This window comes from Formica exsecta, unplaced genomic scaffold, assembly GCF_003651465.1.
Source record: "Formica exsecta isolate Colony F162 unplaced genomic scaffold, ASM365146v1 scaffold444, whole genome shotgun sequence".
NCBI lineage: Eukaryota > Metazoa > Arthropoda > Insecta > Hymenoptera > Formicidae > Formica > Formica exsecta.
Genome location: NW_021851677.1, coordinates 680751 through 702675, shown reverse-complemented (window position 1 = coordinate 702675; position 21925 = coordinate 680751). Strand labels below are relative to the sequence as shown.

Here is a 21925-nt window from a genome sequence, read left to right as displayed (position 1 = left end):
GAAGCGTCTGAGACACGTTGTTATTCGACCTGTATATATGACCCGACTTTGTTCACAGGCGGAAGATTCGTGGTTACCTCGCAGGGTGATCTTCATATTAGGGCCGCCAGACCAGAAGACGGCCGAGTGACGTATTCGTGTTTAACCCTGCACGCCTTGACCAGCGAACGAAGAAGAAGCGAACCCGCTACTTTAACAGTTACGGGTAACCGGATACATTCCTTTTGCGAAATAAATTCGAAGGATTCGTTAAAAAATTTAGCTTCCGTTTCGTAATAGCCAGAAGAAGAGAGATTTCTAATTTTTTACCGTTTATTTATATGATCTCTTACGATTTTCTATCATCTTTTGATCTTATTTCTAGAACCGCCTGGTTCCTTGTCGCCGCGACTGATGCAACGATCCGAGATCGCTATTTCCGCCGAAAGCGGCTCCGACGTTCACCTCACGTGCTCGGCGCAAGGAAGCCCGCCACCGCAATTTACCTGGTATCGCGATGTTAATGGTTGGTTTAATTAGGGGAATGTTTACCGAATAAGCTATGTTAACGATAGCGCTGAACAAACTACCATCCATGTTCAAACATCGATTCCTCGATAGCGCGGATACCGTATTACGTTTAGCAGGCATCGTCGTGCGATGAATATTACACCGAGAAAGAGAGGAATAAGATGCTATATACTTGAGATAGGTATTGCCGTTGTAATATTGATAACGGATGCCTTTTATCAAACTAGAGAAGAATCTGCTTGCTTTCTTTTTAATCAGATGCCTCTCTTTTTACACGTAGAATGCTATCCGGGGTTCAATGTTCGATGTGAATCTAATCTAGTACTCCAAGTACAATTATCGAAGTAACTTCGCAGACATGATCGTTACAGGACAGATACATCCGAATGTCTTGTCGCAGGCCACTCGATACCGGTCGAGTCGTCGTGTAGACGCGCAGGACGCTGGAAGATACGTTTGCCGGGCCAGCAATCAACTCGGCGAGCAACGAGCGGAGACGCACTTGTCGGTCACTTCAAAGCTAAACGCTCGGATTCAGCCGCGCGTACAGGTACGGACAAACGTATAATTCGGTCTACAGATGGATATTTTTTTCTTTCAAAAAAAATGCATAAAGTTTTATATCAACGGAATAAAATTGTTCAACGACTAATACAACGACAGAACAGTTCGTTGTACATGAAAAGAGAGATTTTCTTTGAAATTTAAAAATCAACGTAAGGGAAGAAAATTTTTACAATATTTTGAAAAATGATTAAGCTTCTATCGCGCAAAATCGATATTGTCATTCAACGAGAATCGTTTATATCCCCGATAAGCTCGGATTAATACAAATCTGATAATACAAATCAGATATTAAATCCCCTTACAAATCATAGTATTTCACTGTAAATGTGAAAGTAGGTTAAGCTAAATAATTTGTTTGATTACGTGTAAGTTACAGTTTCATTTATGGTAATTAATAAACCAGTAATATCAATAATATAAAATTACTATTTATATATATCGCAAAGTGATGATTGAATAATGACTACCCGATAAATTTATCAGAACGAATATATCAAAAATTGTGCACCCAAAATGTGGCATCGAATATAACTCGACAAGTATAAGCGCCAAAGGCGATAAAAAAGATAGCACACTCCCTGGGAGGATTTAAAAATGATTCCTTATCAAGACTCGCATATTGCATTATACATAGACGCAAATAAATGATCCGACTATGAGATAGATGCGCTCATCGTCATTCGCAGGTCGTTAATTCCGGCGAGACTGCCACGATGAACTGCACGGTCGAGGGATATCCGGTCGAGAGCGTTGAGTGGCTACACGATGGTGTGCCAGTATTGACCGCGCAGGACACGAGGATCAGATTGTTGGCTCCCTTGGTGCTCGTGATAGGCTCCGTCGGTCGCAGGGACAAAGGGATGTATCAGTGTTTGGTGAGGAGTGACAAGGAAAATGCTCAGGCCACCGCCGAACTAAAGCTCGGAGGTCAGCGAATGTTTTTAAAACCCATTATGTATCCCGCTCCTCTCATTCGGTCACGTGTTTCCATCTCTCTATGTACTTAATATATCTTTAAATTTTTACTCTGGTATCGATATCGTACTGATTATCGTACTGACTTTTTCGTTGTTTTTTTTTATCCTTGTAAAATAACTGTTTCCTCTGAAAAACAAAACAAAATATCTCGTTCCGGCCCGTCCTTGCCTCGGAATGTCTTTGACAAAGACGACTTTTTCTAGATACGGTTCCGGAACTGCAGTACACGTTTATCGAGCAAGCGCTACGACCGGGACCTCCGGTTTCCCTGCGATGTTCCGCTACCGGTTCACCGACGCCATCCTTTACGTGGTTACTCGACGGTGAACCATTGAGTCAGATTGCGACCGGACACAGGTAGGATCGTGCACCATATATTCTAGTATTGATGCGTTATGTTCGCGCTATCTTCTAATCGGGAATTAATACGCGCAGATACGCGATAGGCCAATATGTGGATCAATCCGGTGACGTGATCAGTCACTTAAACATTTCATCCGCGGGAACTGAGGATGGCGGTCTCTACGCTTGCGTAGCATCCAATACTCTGGCGACTGTCGAGCACAAAGCTAGATTGAATATTTACGGTACGATACACATGTTATATATGCGGATAATGATTTTATATTAAATATATAAATGTACAAGCACACTAAGATAAATATGAAAGCACGGAATAAAAATTTCATTGGATAAACTTGTGTGTTTTCGCGAAATTGATATATTATAAATCTTTCTATATTAAATCAAATATCCTAATTTCTTATAGACTTATCAAAGTTATACATGTATAAATTATATTAACAACAGTTTCATCGTCAATATAAGTTAAAAACTTAATGACAAAGAAGAACCCCGAATAAGGACAAGAATTGTGATTAGCTTGTAGAAGCGAGTTCAACTCAATAATTCTATAATAAGAAACTATTTTTAGGACCGCCATACATCCGATCGATCGGCCCAGTTCGCGCCATCGCCGGTGTCGACATCACAATAGCGTGTCCTTACTCAGGATATCCGATCACATCGGTCGGATGGACTCGAAATAATGCCGAGTTGCCTTTTGACATCAGGCAGCGGGTCGACAGTGAGGGCCACCTTACAATCCTCACGGTAGATCCGAACGATGCCGGTACCTTCACGTGTATAGTTCGAGCAAGTTCCGGAGAAACCGCCAACAGAGATATACTACTAACTGTGAATAGTAAGTGCAAACGAGCGAGTGATCAAAGTAATTAAACGATATAGTTAATTAGATAAATGAAATTTATGTATTTTCGAGGACGTTAAATATCGCTTCTTTAAAAGACAATCTATTTTTTTAGAAACTCTTGTAACAGTTTTCATTGTGAAAAAATAAATGATGTGGAAAAATATGAAATTATGAAAGAAATGGCGATATATGTAACGGGACAATGAATGTAACGCTTTAGCCTTTTCGCATTTTGCAGGTCCTCCCGTAATGAGTCCCTTCAGTTTCCCCGCGAATTCGCAAGAAGGAAGTCGTGCTCAAGTAACGTGCAGCGTGACATCGGGCGATCTTCCAATCTACATTTCCTGGTTGAAAGATGGCGAGCCACTGCCTTCCTCCCTTCGCGTAAGTATATTATTTCAGTCCGCAAAGTTTACACGAAGAGAGTTCGATAATATCTCCCATATTGTATACCGTTTCTGCAATCAAAGCAAAAACGTAAAATAAACTGAAATTTTAAAACTATGCACATATTTTATCTACAAAAAACAATTTTCTATAATCTTTTTATATGTGTTTTCGACGTATTTCTCCTCTTGAAAATACGTATTCCCTAGTAATAAGAGTCCTACGAGAGACTCATCCTCCGTGAATAATGCTCTTTAAACAAATGTGAATCTAGTGGGATTAAATTTTAAATTTGCAGTATATAAGAGAATTTTATACCAGAATTTATATCGACTTTACAATATGCAGAAAGAGAATTTCTTTTGTTTCTCATTTCTCTTTTGATTCGGAAATGATACATTTTAAATCAAAATAATACTTTTCTAATCAAAATAATATATATATATAATGTAATACTTTCCATATTTCACATAAATCCTATTTCTACTGTCCTTGCAGATCGAAGAGCGAGGCGCCGAATTCTTCAGCCTGCTCGTCTTCAAGGAACTGTCATCGCGACACAGCGGCAAATACACCTGCGTGGCCACGAATAGCGCCGCCAAGGTCAATCATACAGCGGAACTTTTGGTAAAAGTACCACCTCAATGGATATTCGAGCCGCAAGATGTGGCGACCCTTCTGGGAAACCCACTGAATGTCCATTGCGAGGCTAAGGGTTTTCCGCCGCCGCGTATTACGTGGCTCCGTGCCAAGGGCAGAACGTCCAACGATTATCAGCCGTTGGTCGATGGTTCTGACGGTAGACTCACGATATTGCCTAATGGGTCTTTGTGGACGGCTTCGGCTGGTCCACAGGATGAGGGTTACTATCTCTGTCGAGCTAATAATGCCATCGGATCGGGACTAAGCAAAGTGATATACGTGTCGGTGCATGGTAAGAATATAAAAAAAAAAATTTCTATTACAAAATGTAAACTAAATTATATAGCGGCGGAGATTTAATACAAAATGACAAAATTTTGTTAAATCTGAGTAATGCGCGAGAAATTTTTCCCCAATAATATAAAAATTTAATAGAATTCACAGAATTGTCGGATTTATATTTTTAAAAAACGTCATTAAATAAATAGGAAATAATGTAATCTTTTTTCGGATATACATATAACATTCTTTTCTCAAATAATCAAAATGTCCAAGAATCTATTTCGGCTGTTAGTAGCAACATTTTGTTTTGAAAATATGATAATATCAGAAAATTATTAAATTTAATGAAGAAGAATCACAACTAAATCTGAAAATGTTTCCTGCATTTTCGCAGAACCGGCGAGATTCGAGTTTCAAAGTAAAAACGTTACGATTCGTCGTGGAGAATCCGTGACGATCGACTGCACTGTGATCGGCGATAATCCTATAGAAGTACAATGGATGCACAACAGCGATCGATTGGACATGAGCAATCATAGATTAAGCATCGGTCAAATAAAGACCGACAACGGTCTGAAATCTCAATTATCTATCGCGAATAGCGATCGGCAAGATTCCGGGGTTTATCGGTGCACCGCTGATAACGCTTACGGAAGAAGCGAACATTTGATTTATTTAGCAGTCCAAGGTGAGATTGCTATTGAATATTTCTCAATCTTTTAATTTTGTAAACTTGTATCAATTTTTAACAATAATTACATTCTAATGATAGCGTGTGCGATAAGAAAAGATTTTGCTTTATATATATATTTTTTTTTATCACAGAGAGACCGGATCCTCCAGCCGGACTCGAGGTAATAGAAATCGGTTCTCGATCGATACGGCTATTATGGAAGCGGGCTTTCGACGGAAATAGCCCTATAAGAAATTACGTGATACAATATCGCTCTCTGAGCCACGGCATGACCGACGATTGGAATCCCGTTAAAACGCACAACGTCACGTACACGCCAGGAAGCTCCAATAGCGGTAATTCTATACATCCAACTCAAAACGGTTCGTCCCACATGCTCCGATCGATATCGCGTCTCTATTCGCTTATCCTCGTAACTCGTATCAATTCTACTAGGCTTATCTCCGTTCGAAACCACCGCCGATGATCAAGAGGTAGCGCTAATTGGTGGTCTTCATCCGGCTGTCACCTATACATTTCGAATATTCGCTATAAACTCCATCGACGCGAGCGGACCCACGGAACCCGTCGTAGCGAAGACTCAGGAAGAAGGTAAAACGCCTCGTGTGGCAATACGATTATACCGAAGTCTTATAACCATATCGTATAACCATTGCTCTCTGTATAACAGCACCTACAGAATCGCCGCAAAATATTAAAGTGCAATCCGCCGGACCCGGAGAACTCATTGTCAGTTGGCAAGTAAGTAAAGTCTTAATGTAGTTTTAATGTTAATATTTTTAAATCGTACTATTAAATTATATAATTTTAATCGTGTTAAAAAAAGAGAGTGAAATGGATCGTAAAAGAATGTCATCAAACATGTTCATTTTTTCAGTCGCCTCCGAAAGAATCGTGTAATGGAGATCTGCTGGGATATATAGTAACGTGGTCGGAACATTCGTCGTCGACCTCGGGTGTTAATCAAAGTAAAAGTTTAACTGTGAATGGTTGGGCGACGACAAAGGTGCAGCTTACCGGTCTGAGAAAATTTACGAAATACGACATTTCAATCAGAGCTTTCAATAGCATAGCCAGTGGACCAGCTAGCGTTCCTATCGTGGGTACTACTCAAGAAGGAGGTATGAGCTCGAGAAGAACGAGAAGAATAAAATTGTATCTATAATAACTGTGCGCGTGTGTGTGTGTGTGTTCAAGTATGTTCAAATATATTTACATATTTAATTCAATAATAATTTAAACTCAAATTTGTTTTATAGTGCCAGAAACGCCACCGACTCAAGTGACATGCGCTCCATTGTCCTCCCAAAGTGTCAAAGTATCCTGGAACGCGCCGCCACCTCATCAGCACGGTGGAATTATCCAAGGATACAAAGTCTATTATAGGCCGGTCCCTACCGATAACAGTAAGTCGCTCGCCATCGGAATACTGATAATTTCTTGCATTCGTAAGAAATTAATTTCGTAAGATATTCACGTTTAATTTATTTTTTCTATCGCAGTGGATATATCGACGGTCGGTGAAATAAAAAGAACTTCCAGTATGGAGACTTATTTGCACACACTGTACAAATACACGAATTATTCCATCAAGGTGTTGGCTTACACGGGCGCGGGTGACGGAGCGCTGAGTCTACCGATCTTTTGCATGACAGAAGAGGATGGTGAGATATTTAATTTAAATTCAGTAAAATGAAAGAAACTCTAGTTATCTTGATAATAAGATAAACGATTTACGCGACGACGATTCCCCGCATGTTTTTTTTTATAGTTCCGGGCCCGCCTGCTGGTATCAAGGCGTTGGCGTTAACGGCGGAGAGCATATTGGTTTCTTGGTTGCCGCCGTTGCAACCTAACGGAAATGTTTCAAAATACACTGTATACAGCAGAGAAGCCGGTTCTAATAATCACAATGCGCACACGATGCATGAACCACCATTATCGCCCACGGATACTCTTACAATGGAATTACGGGATCTAGTGGAAAGGTACGTGCACACTGAGACACTTCAGTATTCATATCTCTCTCGGGATTGCGATTTTTTTGCGAATCGATTGTTAATATTTTCAGAAAATCGTATGAATTCTGGGTGTCAGCAACGACCGGTCTTGGAGAAGGGGAACGAACTACCATAGTTACGCAAACAACGAATACTAGAGGTACTTTTAGAATTTAGCTGTTTAATTTATATTGCATGTCTTATATTTTGCCGAATATACCGGTTCTCATACAACAAAATTTTTCCATCGCATAAGAGCATACTCATTCCGTAGCTCCCGCTAGAGTGGCATCGTTCTCGCAAGTATTAAGAAGGGCTGTAAAATCATCGGTTATGCTGTCGTGTTTGGTGGTGGGAAATCCTACGCCGCGACCTATTTGGACATACAGAAATGGTCAAATTACCACCGGTAGACATTACGAACTTACACCTGACGGACATCTCAATATACGTGGTAAGTTCCATTCTTTTTTAATTTAATTTCCCCTCTCCTCTGTCGTTTACAGGAAATTATTACACTTATTAGTCTTTCGAGAGAAGAAAATGACGGAATCTCTGTAAATTCTCATCATTTAAAAAATTTCTCGGTCGTATTTTTCAGGATTGGAACAATCGGTCGCGGGAAATTATACTTGCTCGGCTAGTAATTTATTCGGTGATGATTCTATCACGTATTCGTTAGTCGTGGTGATGCCACCCAAAGCACCGTTGTTGGAATTACAATATACGACAACTAATAGTATCAGATTCCGTTGGAATCATCCCGACAACGGCGGTGCTACTATACAAGGTAATAATTAAAAATTTAACTAATAACGAATCACATCTGTATATATGTGTAGTATATTAATTCTTTTTTATCAGGATATGTATTAAGTTATAAAAGGGATCAAGGTGGATGGGAAGAAATCGCTTTATCTCCCGAACAAACGGAATTTGTACTACCTGGATTAAAATGTGGTTCTTCCTATCTAGCGCATTTAACGGCACATAATCGCGTCGATACCGGTGATCCAAGCCCGTTAATAAGCGCAACAACGAAAGGCACCGGTAAATAAAATATTTTGCAAGAATAAAATATATATATTAACATTATTAATCTTGTCAAATTTAAAAAAATATATTAAAATATATATACTATTGAGAATCTGTCAAGTCTTCATTAATATAATTTAATTATTAAAAAAATGTAGCAGCATTTTAAGCGTATCTCTCTGTCATTCTATATTTCAGAACCTCTATTACCTAAGGAAAGAGATATTATCTCGGCAAACGGCACATCAGTGAAACTGAATTTATTATCTTGGCCTAACGGAGGATGTCCTATTCAGCATTATACCGTCGAATATCGCAAGCGAATCAACACGGAACCTTGGATTTTGGTGGCCAGCAGAGCGACTGATAATCTCGTAATTCGTGATTTAAAGACGGCATCGTGGTACAGTTTACGTTTAACAGCGCACAACGATGCTGGCTCGACTCGGACACAAATGGAATTCGCCACGACTACGTTGAGCGGAGTCAGTATTGGTCCTCCTAACGATTTGATAATGGAGGACGAGATCAGAAAAACTGTACCCAATCACAAAGTTTTATATGTCGTTGTTCCGCTCATTTGCGCAATCGTTTTAGTCGTTTCTGCTGTTATTCTGGGATATGTCATGCTCAAACGTAGCGGAAGGTAAGACATAAGACCTTTCGAGTTCTCGAAATTTAATTTTGCATCAGCATCAAGTTTTCATTAATCGCGTCTTTGACAGAGCAAACTACCTTGGTGAAATATTACCGAGCCAGCAGCAGCAACAACAGGCAGGATTAGGAATAGTTCAACAACAACAGCACCAACAACAGCATCATCATTTGTCCAGCTGTATGTCGACCGTGCAACTCAAATCGACGGCTGAACGTGACAACAGACGTAATCATCAGGTTTACACTAGTTCGCCCGTAAAGCAAGAAAATCACAAATCTACCGATCATGGATCAGGTATATATCTATGTAACGATAAATTATTCATTTCCTGAATGCAAGTTCCTAAATCGCCTCGATATACTTTGCAGAAATGTACGAGATAAGTCCGTACGCTACATTTAGCGTTCCCGGAAGAGAGAATCGTTCGGTAACAACGGCAACGCTCGATTACACGATGCAATTCAAGACGTTTGGTCACTTGGAGAACGAGGATATCAATACTATCGATTACGAGAGATCTAGCGTGGAGTTTGAAAGGTAATTGGCTTCTTCCAGAAAGGGAGTGTCGCTCCTTAGTTTGTCGGCTCTTCATAAAACTAATTCTCATTTCGCTTTTACGCCTTTTGTTTTTCTCCCCTTCTCTTCCTCTTTCTGGTGTTCTTTCACGCGCAGGTCAAAAACACCAAGGTGGCACAAGCAACGTTACTTTCCGAGTATTGCGGAAGCCGAGAGCAAGCTACGATCAAATCGACAAGGCTCCGGCAGCGATACATCCGGAAGTCCTTGCGGCGAATGCGCCGGGCCTAGTTATAGAGTGCCAGTAAAGCCTTGTAGAGGTAATGTATAATCTATAACAAGAATATACAAATAATTATATTTATACATTCTTGAGATAGATTAATATTAAAAGAATAATTATTTAGAAATGATTTATGTCGAGGAAGAGCAGACCACGTATGGATAAACCATGATATTCACCGACATGATTCTTTACAGATGTATTTTCGCGAGGTGTGGAATCAAGTACGGAATCTAACAACGAAGGTTCGCCCTCACTCGCGAGACGACGAAGCCGACAACCGAGCCGGTCTACTCGCAGGTAGCCAAGGTTTGTTTGTTTCCACATAGCACTCAGTCTTGACTTTTCGATATCGGTCTCTCATTGGTTTCACATCGACTCGAGAAAGAGGCGTAATAATGCGAATCATTCTACGTAATTAAAAATTTTCTTACGAGACACAAATACTGATATATTTATGTCACGACTATTATTGGAAGAAATACATTCCGAAGATGGACATTGAATTCGCGTCATTGCGCTTTATTCAGCCTCATATTCTATAATCTATACAATAAGAAAAATGAAATATATCAGGAGATGTTCTAATATACGGTACTATTTATAAGAAAATAATTGTGTGACGATTTCCTTTATCATCAGAAAATTCAATTTTATCTTTGCATGATTAACGATTGTCCACGTACATGTATAAAATGTATAATCTTACTTTATATATTGAATTTAAGAATGACAACATCAGAGAGAAAGATATATTCTTGATAATGAAATCATTAATCAATAAACATCCTAAAACGGATAATTTAGCAAATAAATATTTCGGCTGAATCGGATGAATCAGATTAAATCGAAGCTGCGTTTTATCAATCTTTCTATTCAAACGACGATCTCTCACAATTTTTTAGACGATTTCTCATTTGACCTGGTAAATGTATTCTTTTATCTATTCGACAGTTCGGTGGAGGACATGACGCTATTGCCGCCAAGCGGGTTCAGCGACAGCCGTGAATTGAGTGACGTAGAGTGCGACCGTGATCGTGATCGTGAACGCGATCGTGAATGGCAAGGTCTGTCAACCGGAACCCGTCACGGCGGCAGTTTGGGCAGACTCCCGATCGAGGCCGTCGAATCTATGCTCGCTAGGTATCGACACGAGTCTCCGTAAACCAGGCATGTTAAGCACCAAGTAGTTGAGACCAGTTGAACCCTCGAAAATTGCAAGTTCGTTTGTGTATACCGGATGTTTTAAGTGACGTGCACCGTCGCTATACATTGTAATGAAACTGAAACAAGAAAGTATGATAATAGTTTAGATATTGATATTTTTCACGCAGCGGTATCTCTCTCAACTAGATGATATATAATATTTCGTGAAACCTCAACTTGACTTTTAATTATCTCGAAGATAGTTAATATCGATTATAAGTAAAAAAAACGAAAGGTGGAACATTTAGAGGGCACTCTCTGCATAAGTTGAAAATATTATCATAATTACTGATTTATTTATGAAAAATACTGCTTCATCGATTATCGTTTTCGATTTCAAAATATCGAACGAGAAAAAAAAACAATGAGTATTGCAAGAATACATAAACAATCAAATTATTATTATATATTTTTGAGGACGGATGCGCATTGTCTGTTACAGATATCAGCAAAGAAAGGAACAAGAAAGACAAGAATTTACTATACACGTATGATCGAGATTCGCTGGTTCGACTTGGTATCTTCGCCGGACGATTTAATGTTACTTAGAAAGAGGGATGACAAATCTCTTCTTAAAATTATCGTCAACTAAGTATCGTTGACGGAAATTTTTCGGAATCTTAAAAAGAATGGTAGAGTTTAATATATGTCAAAGACAATTTAATTGATGAAGTGAAGAAAAAGTGAGAAAGAGAGAGGAAGAATGACAGAAAAGACTCTCAGGTCTATTCGTCGAAGAGAAACGTCTCAACTACTGCTACATCTGCATTGCACCAGAAAAAATACTGCCGTTAATATATATAAAACAAGGCCTTCGTACACACGTAACCCTGTATGTGCCACGTACAATATCGCACTGAGAATCCTGAGGAAAACACCAAATTTCAGCGATATATAATTAATCGAGAAACAACGGAAAAACAAATATTCGATGATTAACTATATACGTTTTTGATAGCATTTTCTATCACCAAATTACGATTTTTCTATTCTTTCTATTACCGAATTATAATTAAATTATCTTACGAAACGTAATTACACGATAAAAAAAAAAGTGTGATCGACCGATCCATTACTTTCGCGACGACCAACTATCGATAAACAGGGTGAACGCCAACTTCCATACGAGTACCTCCGCTTTATTAGTACGATCTATAATTATTAACGAACCATTCGATGTACGAATGTAAGAATGACCGATTATCAGGAACGAGATTTTACAATTTAAAAGATTTTAAAAATGTTGCAACGTCTTGACAGTGTTATATGTTACCCCAAATAAAAAATAGGTCAATTAAAATTAAAAAGAAATGGCAAACATTTATTGTGTTAATTTAAATTCTAAATTTTCGAAATATCGAACGTTGTTTTCTAAATTTTTGGATTCTTTTCGATTTGGAATATTTTTAAAAGTGAGCGATGTGATTCGATTAATCTGATTTTAAAATCGACTTTTCACGAACAACTTTTCAAATAGTGCCAATTCTAGCTTAGTATTTAAGAACGTTGTAAAAAAAAAAAAACTTGGGAGAACAAGGAAGACACGAATGTATTCCTTTCTATCCTAAATGAACGTATTTGTGCGCTATATTAAATAGTATTTACGAATCGATCATCCAAATAAGCGACTAGCGCCTTAACTATGTAAATAAACGCTCTTCACGAAACGGCACTTTATCGATGTGATCGTAAAATACGCTAGCGATTATGAAATATGCGTACGCAGAGAGTCGTAGTATCTATTCGCAGACAGAATCGAGAAAATCGTATAGCATAGCGCGATCTCGATAAAACCATAGCTTTTCGTCGAAAATTTAGTATCTCATTTTCATCTCGAAGATCTCTTCCGTAACGTGAGACTGAGATTAACGTGAACCGAGTACGCTTACATTGATTTCTGCCAAAGAAAGTAAACGGTTAGTCGTTGGATCCAAGCGACACTTTCAATCACGCCAAAAACGGAGACATACATAATGCGCGACGATCTTTTTCCATTTTCTTTCTTTCTTTCTTTTTTTTTTTTTTTAATAAAGAGAGATAAAGACTTGCTTATATAAAATTATCTCGTCGGCTGTTTTTATTAAGGCATTAGTAATGTGGATAAGTGTCATAGAAACTTTATAAAAATTCACGACATATGTCCGTTATTACTTTATCGCATAGATGCAATATGTATATACATAAATGACATGATTAGAGAATGCGATTTTTTAAGACTGCGCGCTCATTTTGAAAGACAAAAATATGTGCGAGCACATTGCAGTCGATATCGTAATGTTATCCTACAAGAAATAAATGAATCAAAAAGAATCGACAGAAAAAAACTTATTCTGTAAAATTGAATTTCTAATTTTTTAAATTAAAAAAACTCTGTTTAAAAATTGTCAATTCTTTGTAATTCATTTATATTCCTGGCAGGATAAGATATACTTCGTTTGAGTAATTGAAGCGAATACGAATAACATTTGGAGGAAGAGAAAATACATGCATGTTTTATTTCATCGCCCAATCTCAATCGTAAAAGCACTGTCCGTTAAACAGTTTGGATAAATGTAAAATAGATCATTTTGGAAAACGAACGTATATGTGTAAATGTCTTAATCCATCGAGCAAATAGAATTGTAAAACCAAGACTGTCCATTCGAATAACTAAAGTAAAAAAAAGAACTGCGAAGCAAAATAAAAACTATATATGACGAACAAATTTAGAAAAAAAAAACATTTTGACAATTCCGAAATTTGTATACGCCAAAGGAACGATCTAATGAGAAATATGTACACACTCACGGAAAAAAAATAAAAAGAAAAAATGCGATACGGAATGTCCTAAAAGTTTAATATATATCATTGATTTCATAAAATCAATATTTAAGTAGTTTCCTTCTTTAACATTCAATTTTATTAATCTATAAAATCGATATAGATTCTTAAATTTCTAATTTAGATTGAAATAAGTATAAAAATATAGCATAAATATAAAATATCTATCTATATAAAAGAAATATCAGGGGGAATATAATTTCTGACTAAGAATTAGATAAAAATTAAAAATTTTGTAAATATGGAAATGTTGAAATATTTTTTTATTTAATTATTTAATTATTTATGATTTGCCAAAATTTCCAATTTGCTTTATCATGTCTTTATTCTATATAAATTATGATTTATTATAATTTTTTTAAATAAATTGAATTTTTTTTAAACAGATCAATAGATGTCATTCCTTAAACCATATTATTTCTTTTAAATAAAAAAAAAATCAAATAAAGAAATATATATATTCCTTAATTAAAAATCTCTTATATATAAATAAAAAATTATTTAAATCTTAATTAACCTTAATTTTTCAATTAACTTCAAATTAGCAACGTAATTGAATCGCAAAATGTTGTAATTATAAAAATCAATTGCATAAATTTATATGTATATATATTTACAAAAAAATTTTCTGTCTACTAAAACTCTGAGAGATCTAATAAAAATTAAGATAATTTTTAAGTCGAAATATTTAATTAATTGGATCAGATTAAAAAGGCACATAAAATAAAGTAATAAAACATAAAGCCATTTTATATTTTATATTTTGGCTATAATAACACTGAAATCTCAGTATCGAATTATAGTATTTATTAAAATATTGTAATCTTTTATAAAAGAGAATACAATGCACATCATTTTTAAAAAATACTGATTTGTGCAGTATCCAGTGTGCATTGCAGTTAATCACGATACAATTGTCAAATAAAATATTAATAAAAAATATAAAAGCATATTGAGATAATACATTCACATTTTTGATAATATATTCACATTTTTCTTCTTTGCTGAATATCAAAAGGGGGGAAAATATTACTTATTAAATATAATAATGAAAAGCTACTCTCTCTATGCCAAAAGAATATTAAAATTCATATATGTATGTACTAACAGGAATATGACACATTTCAGTTATAAAAATACATATTTGTAAATATAAATTATGGTAATGTAATAAAATCCAGATGATTATGATAACTTAATTCATAATATAATAAAAATGTGACGATATATTAACCTTCTTCCATAAATAATACTAACAATAATTACTAGCAATACTGAGTAGACTTATTGGAGAATAAAAGTTAATATAAAAAAAAACATTAAAGTTTTTGATATGATTGAAATATTGCTAAATAATGCTAACAATAATCACTAGCAATACTGAGGAGGCTTATTGGAGAATTAAAGTTAATATAAAAAAAAAAAAGCAAAAAGTGAATAATATTTCACATTTTTCTTTACTCCAAATATTAAAAATGAGAACAAATTCACTTATTAAAAATAATCTGTATACAAATTTGCAATGCTAGAAGCACAGCATTTAATTAACATCGATTTATATAAACAATTATATTAATTATGTAAACAAATTCCTAATATTATTTCGATCATTAATTGTTTATATATATCAATATTAATCGCATTATTGCACCATTTAATCAAAGTCACTGTTGTATTTTCGAATCCATAGAATGTCATGGCAGTCTTTCTGCGTCAAAATTATTTTTTGTTCAGCATGTAACTCTATGATGAGGATATTTCATTAACGACACATTTGTCACGTGTGATTATTTTAATATTAAGTATTGATGCAGAGAAAGAATAAAATATGAAAATTAATCATCATTTTTTAGACTAACAAACGACAATGAATGCGATTCAAAGAAATACTTACCGAGCAGAATCAAGAAAGCTGTAGTAATATCTTCGGGCGAGTATGTGTCGGATATGAAGTCATCAAACTTAATACATTCCTGATCGTACCATAAAACCTCTAACATAGCCAAAATGTCATGACTTGTCAGAGATACAGCTTGCGAAATTTCGATTGAGCTAATGGTACAAACAATATTTTCATTAAATATTAAATAGTTCTCTCTCAGTTAGAGTTCGTAATTAAACTTGAGGTAACAATGTGCTAAATTTCGTAAAAAAGAATTATCAAAATTCTTATGGTAAAACAGCGATAAAGATTTTCTTCGAACATCCAATAAATGATTTTTCTTTCCTTCAAGTATCTGTATAAAGTTTAAGTATAACTTAAAAAGTTGTTAAGTCAAGTCCTTTTTTTTTACAAGAAGAAAAAATTTCAAAGTACCGAACAGGAGATTCCAGAATGTGATCATTTTTTTTCAAATGTTGTCTCTCCATTAAAGTTGTTATATCTTCTAACGTTTCATCAACCTCGTTTATATCCGTTATTTTCTTCTGCTTGCGCTCAGCGATACTGAAATGAGTTATTTTAATAAGTAGATATCAAGAAATTTAGAAATATTAAAAAGATATTAAAAAAATATCAAAACACACATTGAAGGAGCATTTAAAGAGATAATTTTAAGAGATATTAAGATGTGAGAAAGTTGAGAGCGAAATTAAATAATCTCCTTAATTTTTGTTTTGGTAGCTTATATGAAAATATAATTGGTTTCTACATCGTTGATAATACGAACTCTTTTATGCCTGTTTCTGAAATGATCATATCCGGTGCTGTTTCTGGTAGTGGTATCGCTAATGCTTCACGAGCAAAATCTTGGTCATTGGAATAAAGATTCATCATTGGAACAATGTTCGCAATGCTGCCTAAAGCAGAACCATCAGCTGCAATCGTAGCGTCTTGTCCGAATGCGCTTAATTCTGTAGGAAGATTTAGCCTGCTTGTCATCTCCCCTGCACGCAACGGTTCTTCGGCTAAAAATAAAGGTGCATATAAAAATTTATTCTCACAATAATACAATACAATGATATTTAATAAATGTCTAAATATAAATTTACTTTGCATCAGTTCAATAGGCACAATGTTTTCATCTGTGCTCAATCTGAATAATCTGGTGGTATGTTTCTTAAAAAGATCATATAAATTGGCTGCCCATTGCTTATGATCCCAATGCGAAGGTTGCTTTAAAATCATTTTCGCTGATGTGAAGCGATGTATTTGCACTATATCGGATTGCTAAAAGTAATCAAAAGGTCTGAACTGAAATCAGAACTTTGGAATTTCTTCCAAATTAAAATTTTTAAGTGATATGATTTTTATCTTTCACTCTTTAACACATTGATATAAGTATAAATACATATTTTCTACAAAATTATATAACTTAAGAACTTACTCTGCAATTATAATTCACATTCTGACACCGCTGTCGAAACAGCTCATCTTTCAAACTGATTTTCTTATCGATCATCTTTTTCGATTTTTTAATTACAAAGAATTCAGAATCTAAAGGTTGCAGTTGTGATTCTATTTGCTGTGGAGATATTGGCGCACTTATCCCTTCAACTGTTATATCTTCTATAAAAGGCGAAACCACCTTAAAAGATAGCTGTAAAGTAATATATAAAAAAAAGTTAAATAAGAATCACAATTAAAAAAATATGCATATAAAACAATACCACAAGTCATTTATATAAACAAAAAAAAATAAAAATAAGAATATTTAATTTTCCAAAACTCGCAAGTCATCGACTCTTATTCACTCTTAATCTCAAGTATACAGATTCAAAATATTGGTATTATCTTTTAACCCAAAAAGAGAATCATTATCATAAATAAACACATACACGTCTCCTCTTTGTAGGGGTTTCTACTTGCGGTTGATCTTGTGGCACTCGTTTTTGTGGAGTCAAAGATAATTCTTTGGATTTAGCTTTTGTTTTAGATATATCCACAACTACTGGACTGCGAATTGTCTGAGACGAGTGTCTTTCTTGATGAACTTCTTCATCTAAATAAATAATTTAATTTAAATATAAAACATGATATATAATGTAATTATATTTTAAATATCTATCTACCTTCTGGAATCTCTACATCATTGATCATCTCTGTGCACTCTTTCTCGTGGCTGATCCACAATCCTTTCTCCAGATTACTGTAAAATAAAGTATTGATATGTTACTCTTTGTATTAAATATACTGCAAATTAATTTTGATATCAAAATATAAAAACAAAGAAAGATTAAGAATAATGAAGTAAACACACAGTGCCACTACATTATTATACTTTGTAAAAGAATTGCATTAAATTGAGATTAAGGAAGTTATTAAAATTCAGGAATTGGGAACTAACGGTATCATATCATGCTCGAGCATCATATCTAACTCTTCATTAGTCAAAGCCCCAAAATTTTGACATATTGCATTCTCCATCTGTGCGAATAAAAAGTAAATCAAAGTCTATAAAAGCCAATAAAATTTATAATCACAGAATTAAGGATTTGGAAATAGTAGGAAATAGGTCGGAATTCAAAAATTTAATTTTTAATATTTTTTTTTTTAAAGATACATAAAATTTATTAAAAATATATTTCTGCCAGTCATCTTATTAGTTTGTATAAGGAAAGTAAGAGAACTTACTCTCATGTGTAATCCATGATCTAGATTTTGGTCTAGAAGCAGATGCAAATTTGCATCTAATTGAGGATTACCTTTTTTCACCAAAGATAGCTCAAATGGACAAATGTCAAGATTCTCTATTGCATCGTTAGCTCTTTTTTTCTTCTGTAGCGCAACATCAAGTTTTTCCTGCATTTCAAGAACTTCCTCTGAAAAATAAGATTAGATATATAAAATTAAGTGGTAAATAATCAGTCTAATAAATATATATTGAGCTAAACTTACTTTCAAAATACATAGTCTGATATGACTGGAGTTTTGTTATACCATACATTAAATGCGATGACAGATATAAGCTGTATCTCTGCTTGCCATTTCTACCATTTCCATCACATATTATTTGCAGAATCTCTTCGCTGCAATTGATAAAATATTATAAATAAAAAAAGATTTTAAAAAATGTTTGCATATAGAAATAGCAATTATAAGTAAAATATTATACCAAATTTTTATAATATCTATCTTGTTTATAGTGACTTGTTTATAGCGTTTCTTAAATAATTTCTCGCTCATTGTTGCAGCAAACCAACAAACAGCTAGGTCAGCTTTTCGTGGATAAGTGAGTAGTTCAATTGGATAAAACATCTAGTGAATTAAAAATTGCAGAATAACAGAAATGAATTTATTTATAAATAACAGACAAAATTATGATAAAAAATAATTAGAATAAAAAGATAATGATGATTACTCAGCTATAATAATTAGCTACCTATCTGTAGAAAAATTTCTATATATAATTTATTGTTTCTAATTTAATTTCTTTCATGTGCCAAAAAAATAAAGAAAAGAAAATAAAAAATTAATATCAATAAATTACTGCATCAAGTATCACATTAACAAAGTAATTGTCCTGAAATGGCCTTTAATCTATTAATTTAAAAAATCTTTCAAATTTTCTTGCTCAAAAACTAAGGACATGATAAATTAAAGATTTTTCTAATCTTTGTAATTATTAAATATCTACCTTTTACATGCGCTTTTTTTTCATAATAAATAAACTATTTTCCGTTCTTTTTATCCGATGCCTGAACATATAATTTCGCAGTTTTATGGAAAATGAGGTATACCTATACCCTTCTCCGAAAAACAAAATACTGCAATTTTCAAATTGATGAATCGCGCGCCGAGAGCAATTGGGTTGCGTTCGAAAATCCACTCTCGTCAGTTTCTACTGTCCCATGCAGCGGAAAATCCAGAAGCGTAATCTATGCATGCCAATAATATACACTGTTCCGATAGATGCAATGAAAGAATCTATAGGAAGGGTCTTGTGATTGGCAAGCGTAAATTGTGCTTCCGCGAGTTCTGCTCCATGGGACAGTAGAAAATATAATTAGCGCAATTGGCGGAATGTCTGCGATTGGACAGATTTCGTTCCGCCAATTCCGCATTGCATTTCGCAATTCATACATTCCATGGGATCGCACCATCAGAACAAAGTTTGAGGATGCCACTGAATTCTATACATATGTAAGATTATATTTAAGAAGATTAAAGGCTGGTTTATGCAGGCCGTAACTGTTAATTTATGCCGGAACCGTTAAAGTTTAACACTAGGATTACAATGCTTTTGTTCATAATGCCATTATGAACAAAAGCATTGTAATCCTAGTGTTAAACTTTAACGGTTCCGGCATAAATTAACAGTTACGGCCTGCATAAACCAGCCTTTAGTCATTATATGTAATATATGTATTTATTTGCGCAACCCATGATGCATTGCGAAAAGCCGCGAGAGCCAATAACATAGTTTACCTTATTTAGCCTCTCTTTTCAATAGCGACTGCGCATAATCGATTCTTTGTATTGCATTATGGGTTGCGAAAGGCTCATGACTTAACTTTTTTTTATATAATCCACGAAATTCTATACATATTCTTATATTTTTCAATGCAATTTTACTCAATATATAAGATTTTTACAAATGAAATGATATAAAAAAACGCGAGACTATTCAAGTAAATTTTAATTAGATACAAATTTAAAAATTAGAGAAGACATTTTTCTTTCTTATCTATAAAAGAAGAGATTAATAAGAGAGATTGATCACTGATACATCCGCACGGTGACGTATTTAATTTCTTAATGTGTCCTTTTCATCATGATTATAGAATGGCAATGCGGTACTGAGGCGAAAACAAGTTAATCGACTATAGGAGAATTCCCAATCTAATATTAGAGAAAGTTGAGTTAATGATACGTCTGCATACATATATGTAGTACTCTTTGCAGTTGCTAACATTTCAAAACATAATTTTTTCGCCAACTTATTTTAGCATAACAGATATATTCGAATTTATTTAGCACACAAACTATAAGAGCATATATTATAGTTGAATTCTTCTACTCATAACTATTAGTGTCTCTGTCTTTAATCAGCCGATATCCTATGAACTCAACTTCGTTGTTCTTTCACCATTTCACATAATCACACGTTGAACTATTTTTATATGTTAGCCCAACATTACGTATTATCAATATCTATAATAGATGATACAAACGAAGGAAGAAAAGTATCTTCGTAACATGCGTAACAAACGTAATATTGAATATAATAACGCGTCCATTTGTATTGCTTTTATTATCATCTTTTTACGCATAGCTGCATCTCGCATTTGTCTCGCTTACTTAGAGAAATGAACTATCAAATATTCAAATTTATACAATCGCAGTTGTGTGAGCAGTTTTCTTCATAAAATCAGCTCTACAAAAACGCAAAAGTATTTGATATACAATCTATTATAATCTATTACGATCGTATGCCGGATGTCTCGACTTGCTTTTTTCCTCGACGTGTCGTTCATTACAATTACATGCCGCGAATGTGATTTCAATAGTGCAATTAATAACTTAACGCGATCTCGTCAAAGAGACTTTATATGATCTCTGTTTTTTCTTGCAAAAAGGGTACAGGTTTATTTTTTTAATATTAATTGTTATCTCGCGTACCACTTTCGATTTCAAGAGAGAAATTTCCATTAGTATCACTAATTTCCGAAGAATCTAATAACGAATATAATATATATATAAACAACAAAATGTGATTCTTTCCGTCATGATTTCTCTTATTACGTTATATAATGTTACATAATTGCAATAATCTCGGATGGGAGGAATTAATTTCATTTTCTCTTTCTCTCTCTCTCTCTCTTGTGTGCAGACTATATATATACATATAAAATATCATTATCGCCGCTTTTATTACGAGAGATCTATCAGTAGCCTGTTTTCCATCTGTAATTCGGTAGAGATCTTCTGTAAAATGATCAATTTTTCTGCTCATCTAAAAAGAACTGTGCTATGAAGAAAAAATGCAGTTATGAACATATGCAGTCATAATATATATATGTTATATTGCACACACCAATCTTTAGGCGTACAAAAAATACTCGATTTGTTTGAATGAAATATCTCTTCAATCAGATCTGTAATGATGCTTTTATGCTCTTTATAACAATTTAATTTGAATTTTTATTGTAAATACCGCACTCTCTCTCTCTCACCCTCTTTCTTTCTCTTTCC

At 34.5% G+C, this 21925-nt stretch overlaps 2 protein-coding genes across 2 annotated transcripts in view; one reads left to right on the top strand and one right to left on the bottom strand.

Moving 5' to 3' along the window:
* LOC115240695 (Down syndrome cell adhesion molecule-like protein Dscam2) overlaps nucleotides 1-12499 on the top strand; it is a 94391-nt gene extending 81892 nt beyond the window's left edge. The window contains 29 exon segments of the mRNA XM_029816001.1: nucleotides 59-205; nucleotides 365-505; nucleotides 911-929; nucleotides 931-1060; nucleotides 1764-2004; nucleotides 2259-2412; nucleotides 2491-2642; nucleotides 2990-3259; nucleotides 3507-3652; nucleotides 4154-4589; nucleotides 4974-5267; nucleotides 5405-5635; nucleotides 5709-5864; nucleotides 5944-6014; nucleotides 6151-6394; nucleotides 6533-6679; nucleotides 6776-6937; nucleotides 7045-7261; nucleotides 7345-7433; nucleotides 7548-7727; nucleotides 7875-8063; nucleotides 8138-8323; nucleotides 8507-8954; nucleotides 9034-9260; nucleotides 9335-9503; nucleotides 9639-9802; nucleotides 9963-10065; nucleotides 10720-10908; nucleotides 11414-12499. Coding sequence (XP_029671861.1) covers nucleotides 59-205; nucleotides 365-505; nucleotides 911-929; nucleotides 931-1060; nucleotides 1764-2004; nucleotides 2259-2412; nucleotides 2491-2642; nucleotides 2990-3259; nucleotides 3507-3652; nucleotides 4154-4589; nucleotides 4974-5267; nucleotides 5405-5635; nucleotides 5709-5864; nucleotides 5944-6014; nucleotides 6151-6394; nucleotides 6533-6679; nucleotides 6776-6937; nucleotides 7045-7261; nucleotides 7345-7433; nucleotides 7548-7727; nucleotides 7875-8063; nucleotides 8138-8323; nucleotides 8507-8954; nucleotides 9034-9260; nucleotides 9335-9503; nucleotides 9639-9802; nucleotides 9963-10065; nucleotides 10720-10908; nucleotides 11414-11465 — 5354 coding nt within the window. The 3' untranslated portion in view covers nucleotides 11466-12499.
* On the bottom strand, nucleotides 10893-19935 carry LOC115240696. The gene is made up of 12 exons (XM_029816002.1): nucleotides 19831-19935; nucleotides 18846-18988; nucleotides 18629-18759; nucleotides 18365-18552; nucleotides 18078-18157; nucleotides 17803-17879; nucleotides 17569-17732; nucleotides 17118-17330; nucleotides 16461-16960; nucleotides 16109-16237; nucleotides 15686-15843; nucleotides 10893-11048 (listed from the first exon to the last, which is right to left on the bottom strand). Exons 1-12 carry the CDS (start codon nucleotides 19831-19833, stop codon nucleotides 11011-11013), a joined length of 1824 nt encoding a protein of 607 aa, XP_029671862.1. The 5' UTR covers nucleotides 19834-19935; the 3' UTR covers nucleotides 10893-11010.
* Between the last annotated feature and the right edge of the window lie 1990 nt (nucleotides 19936-21925).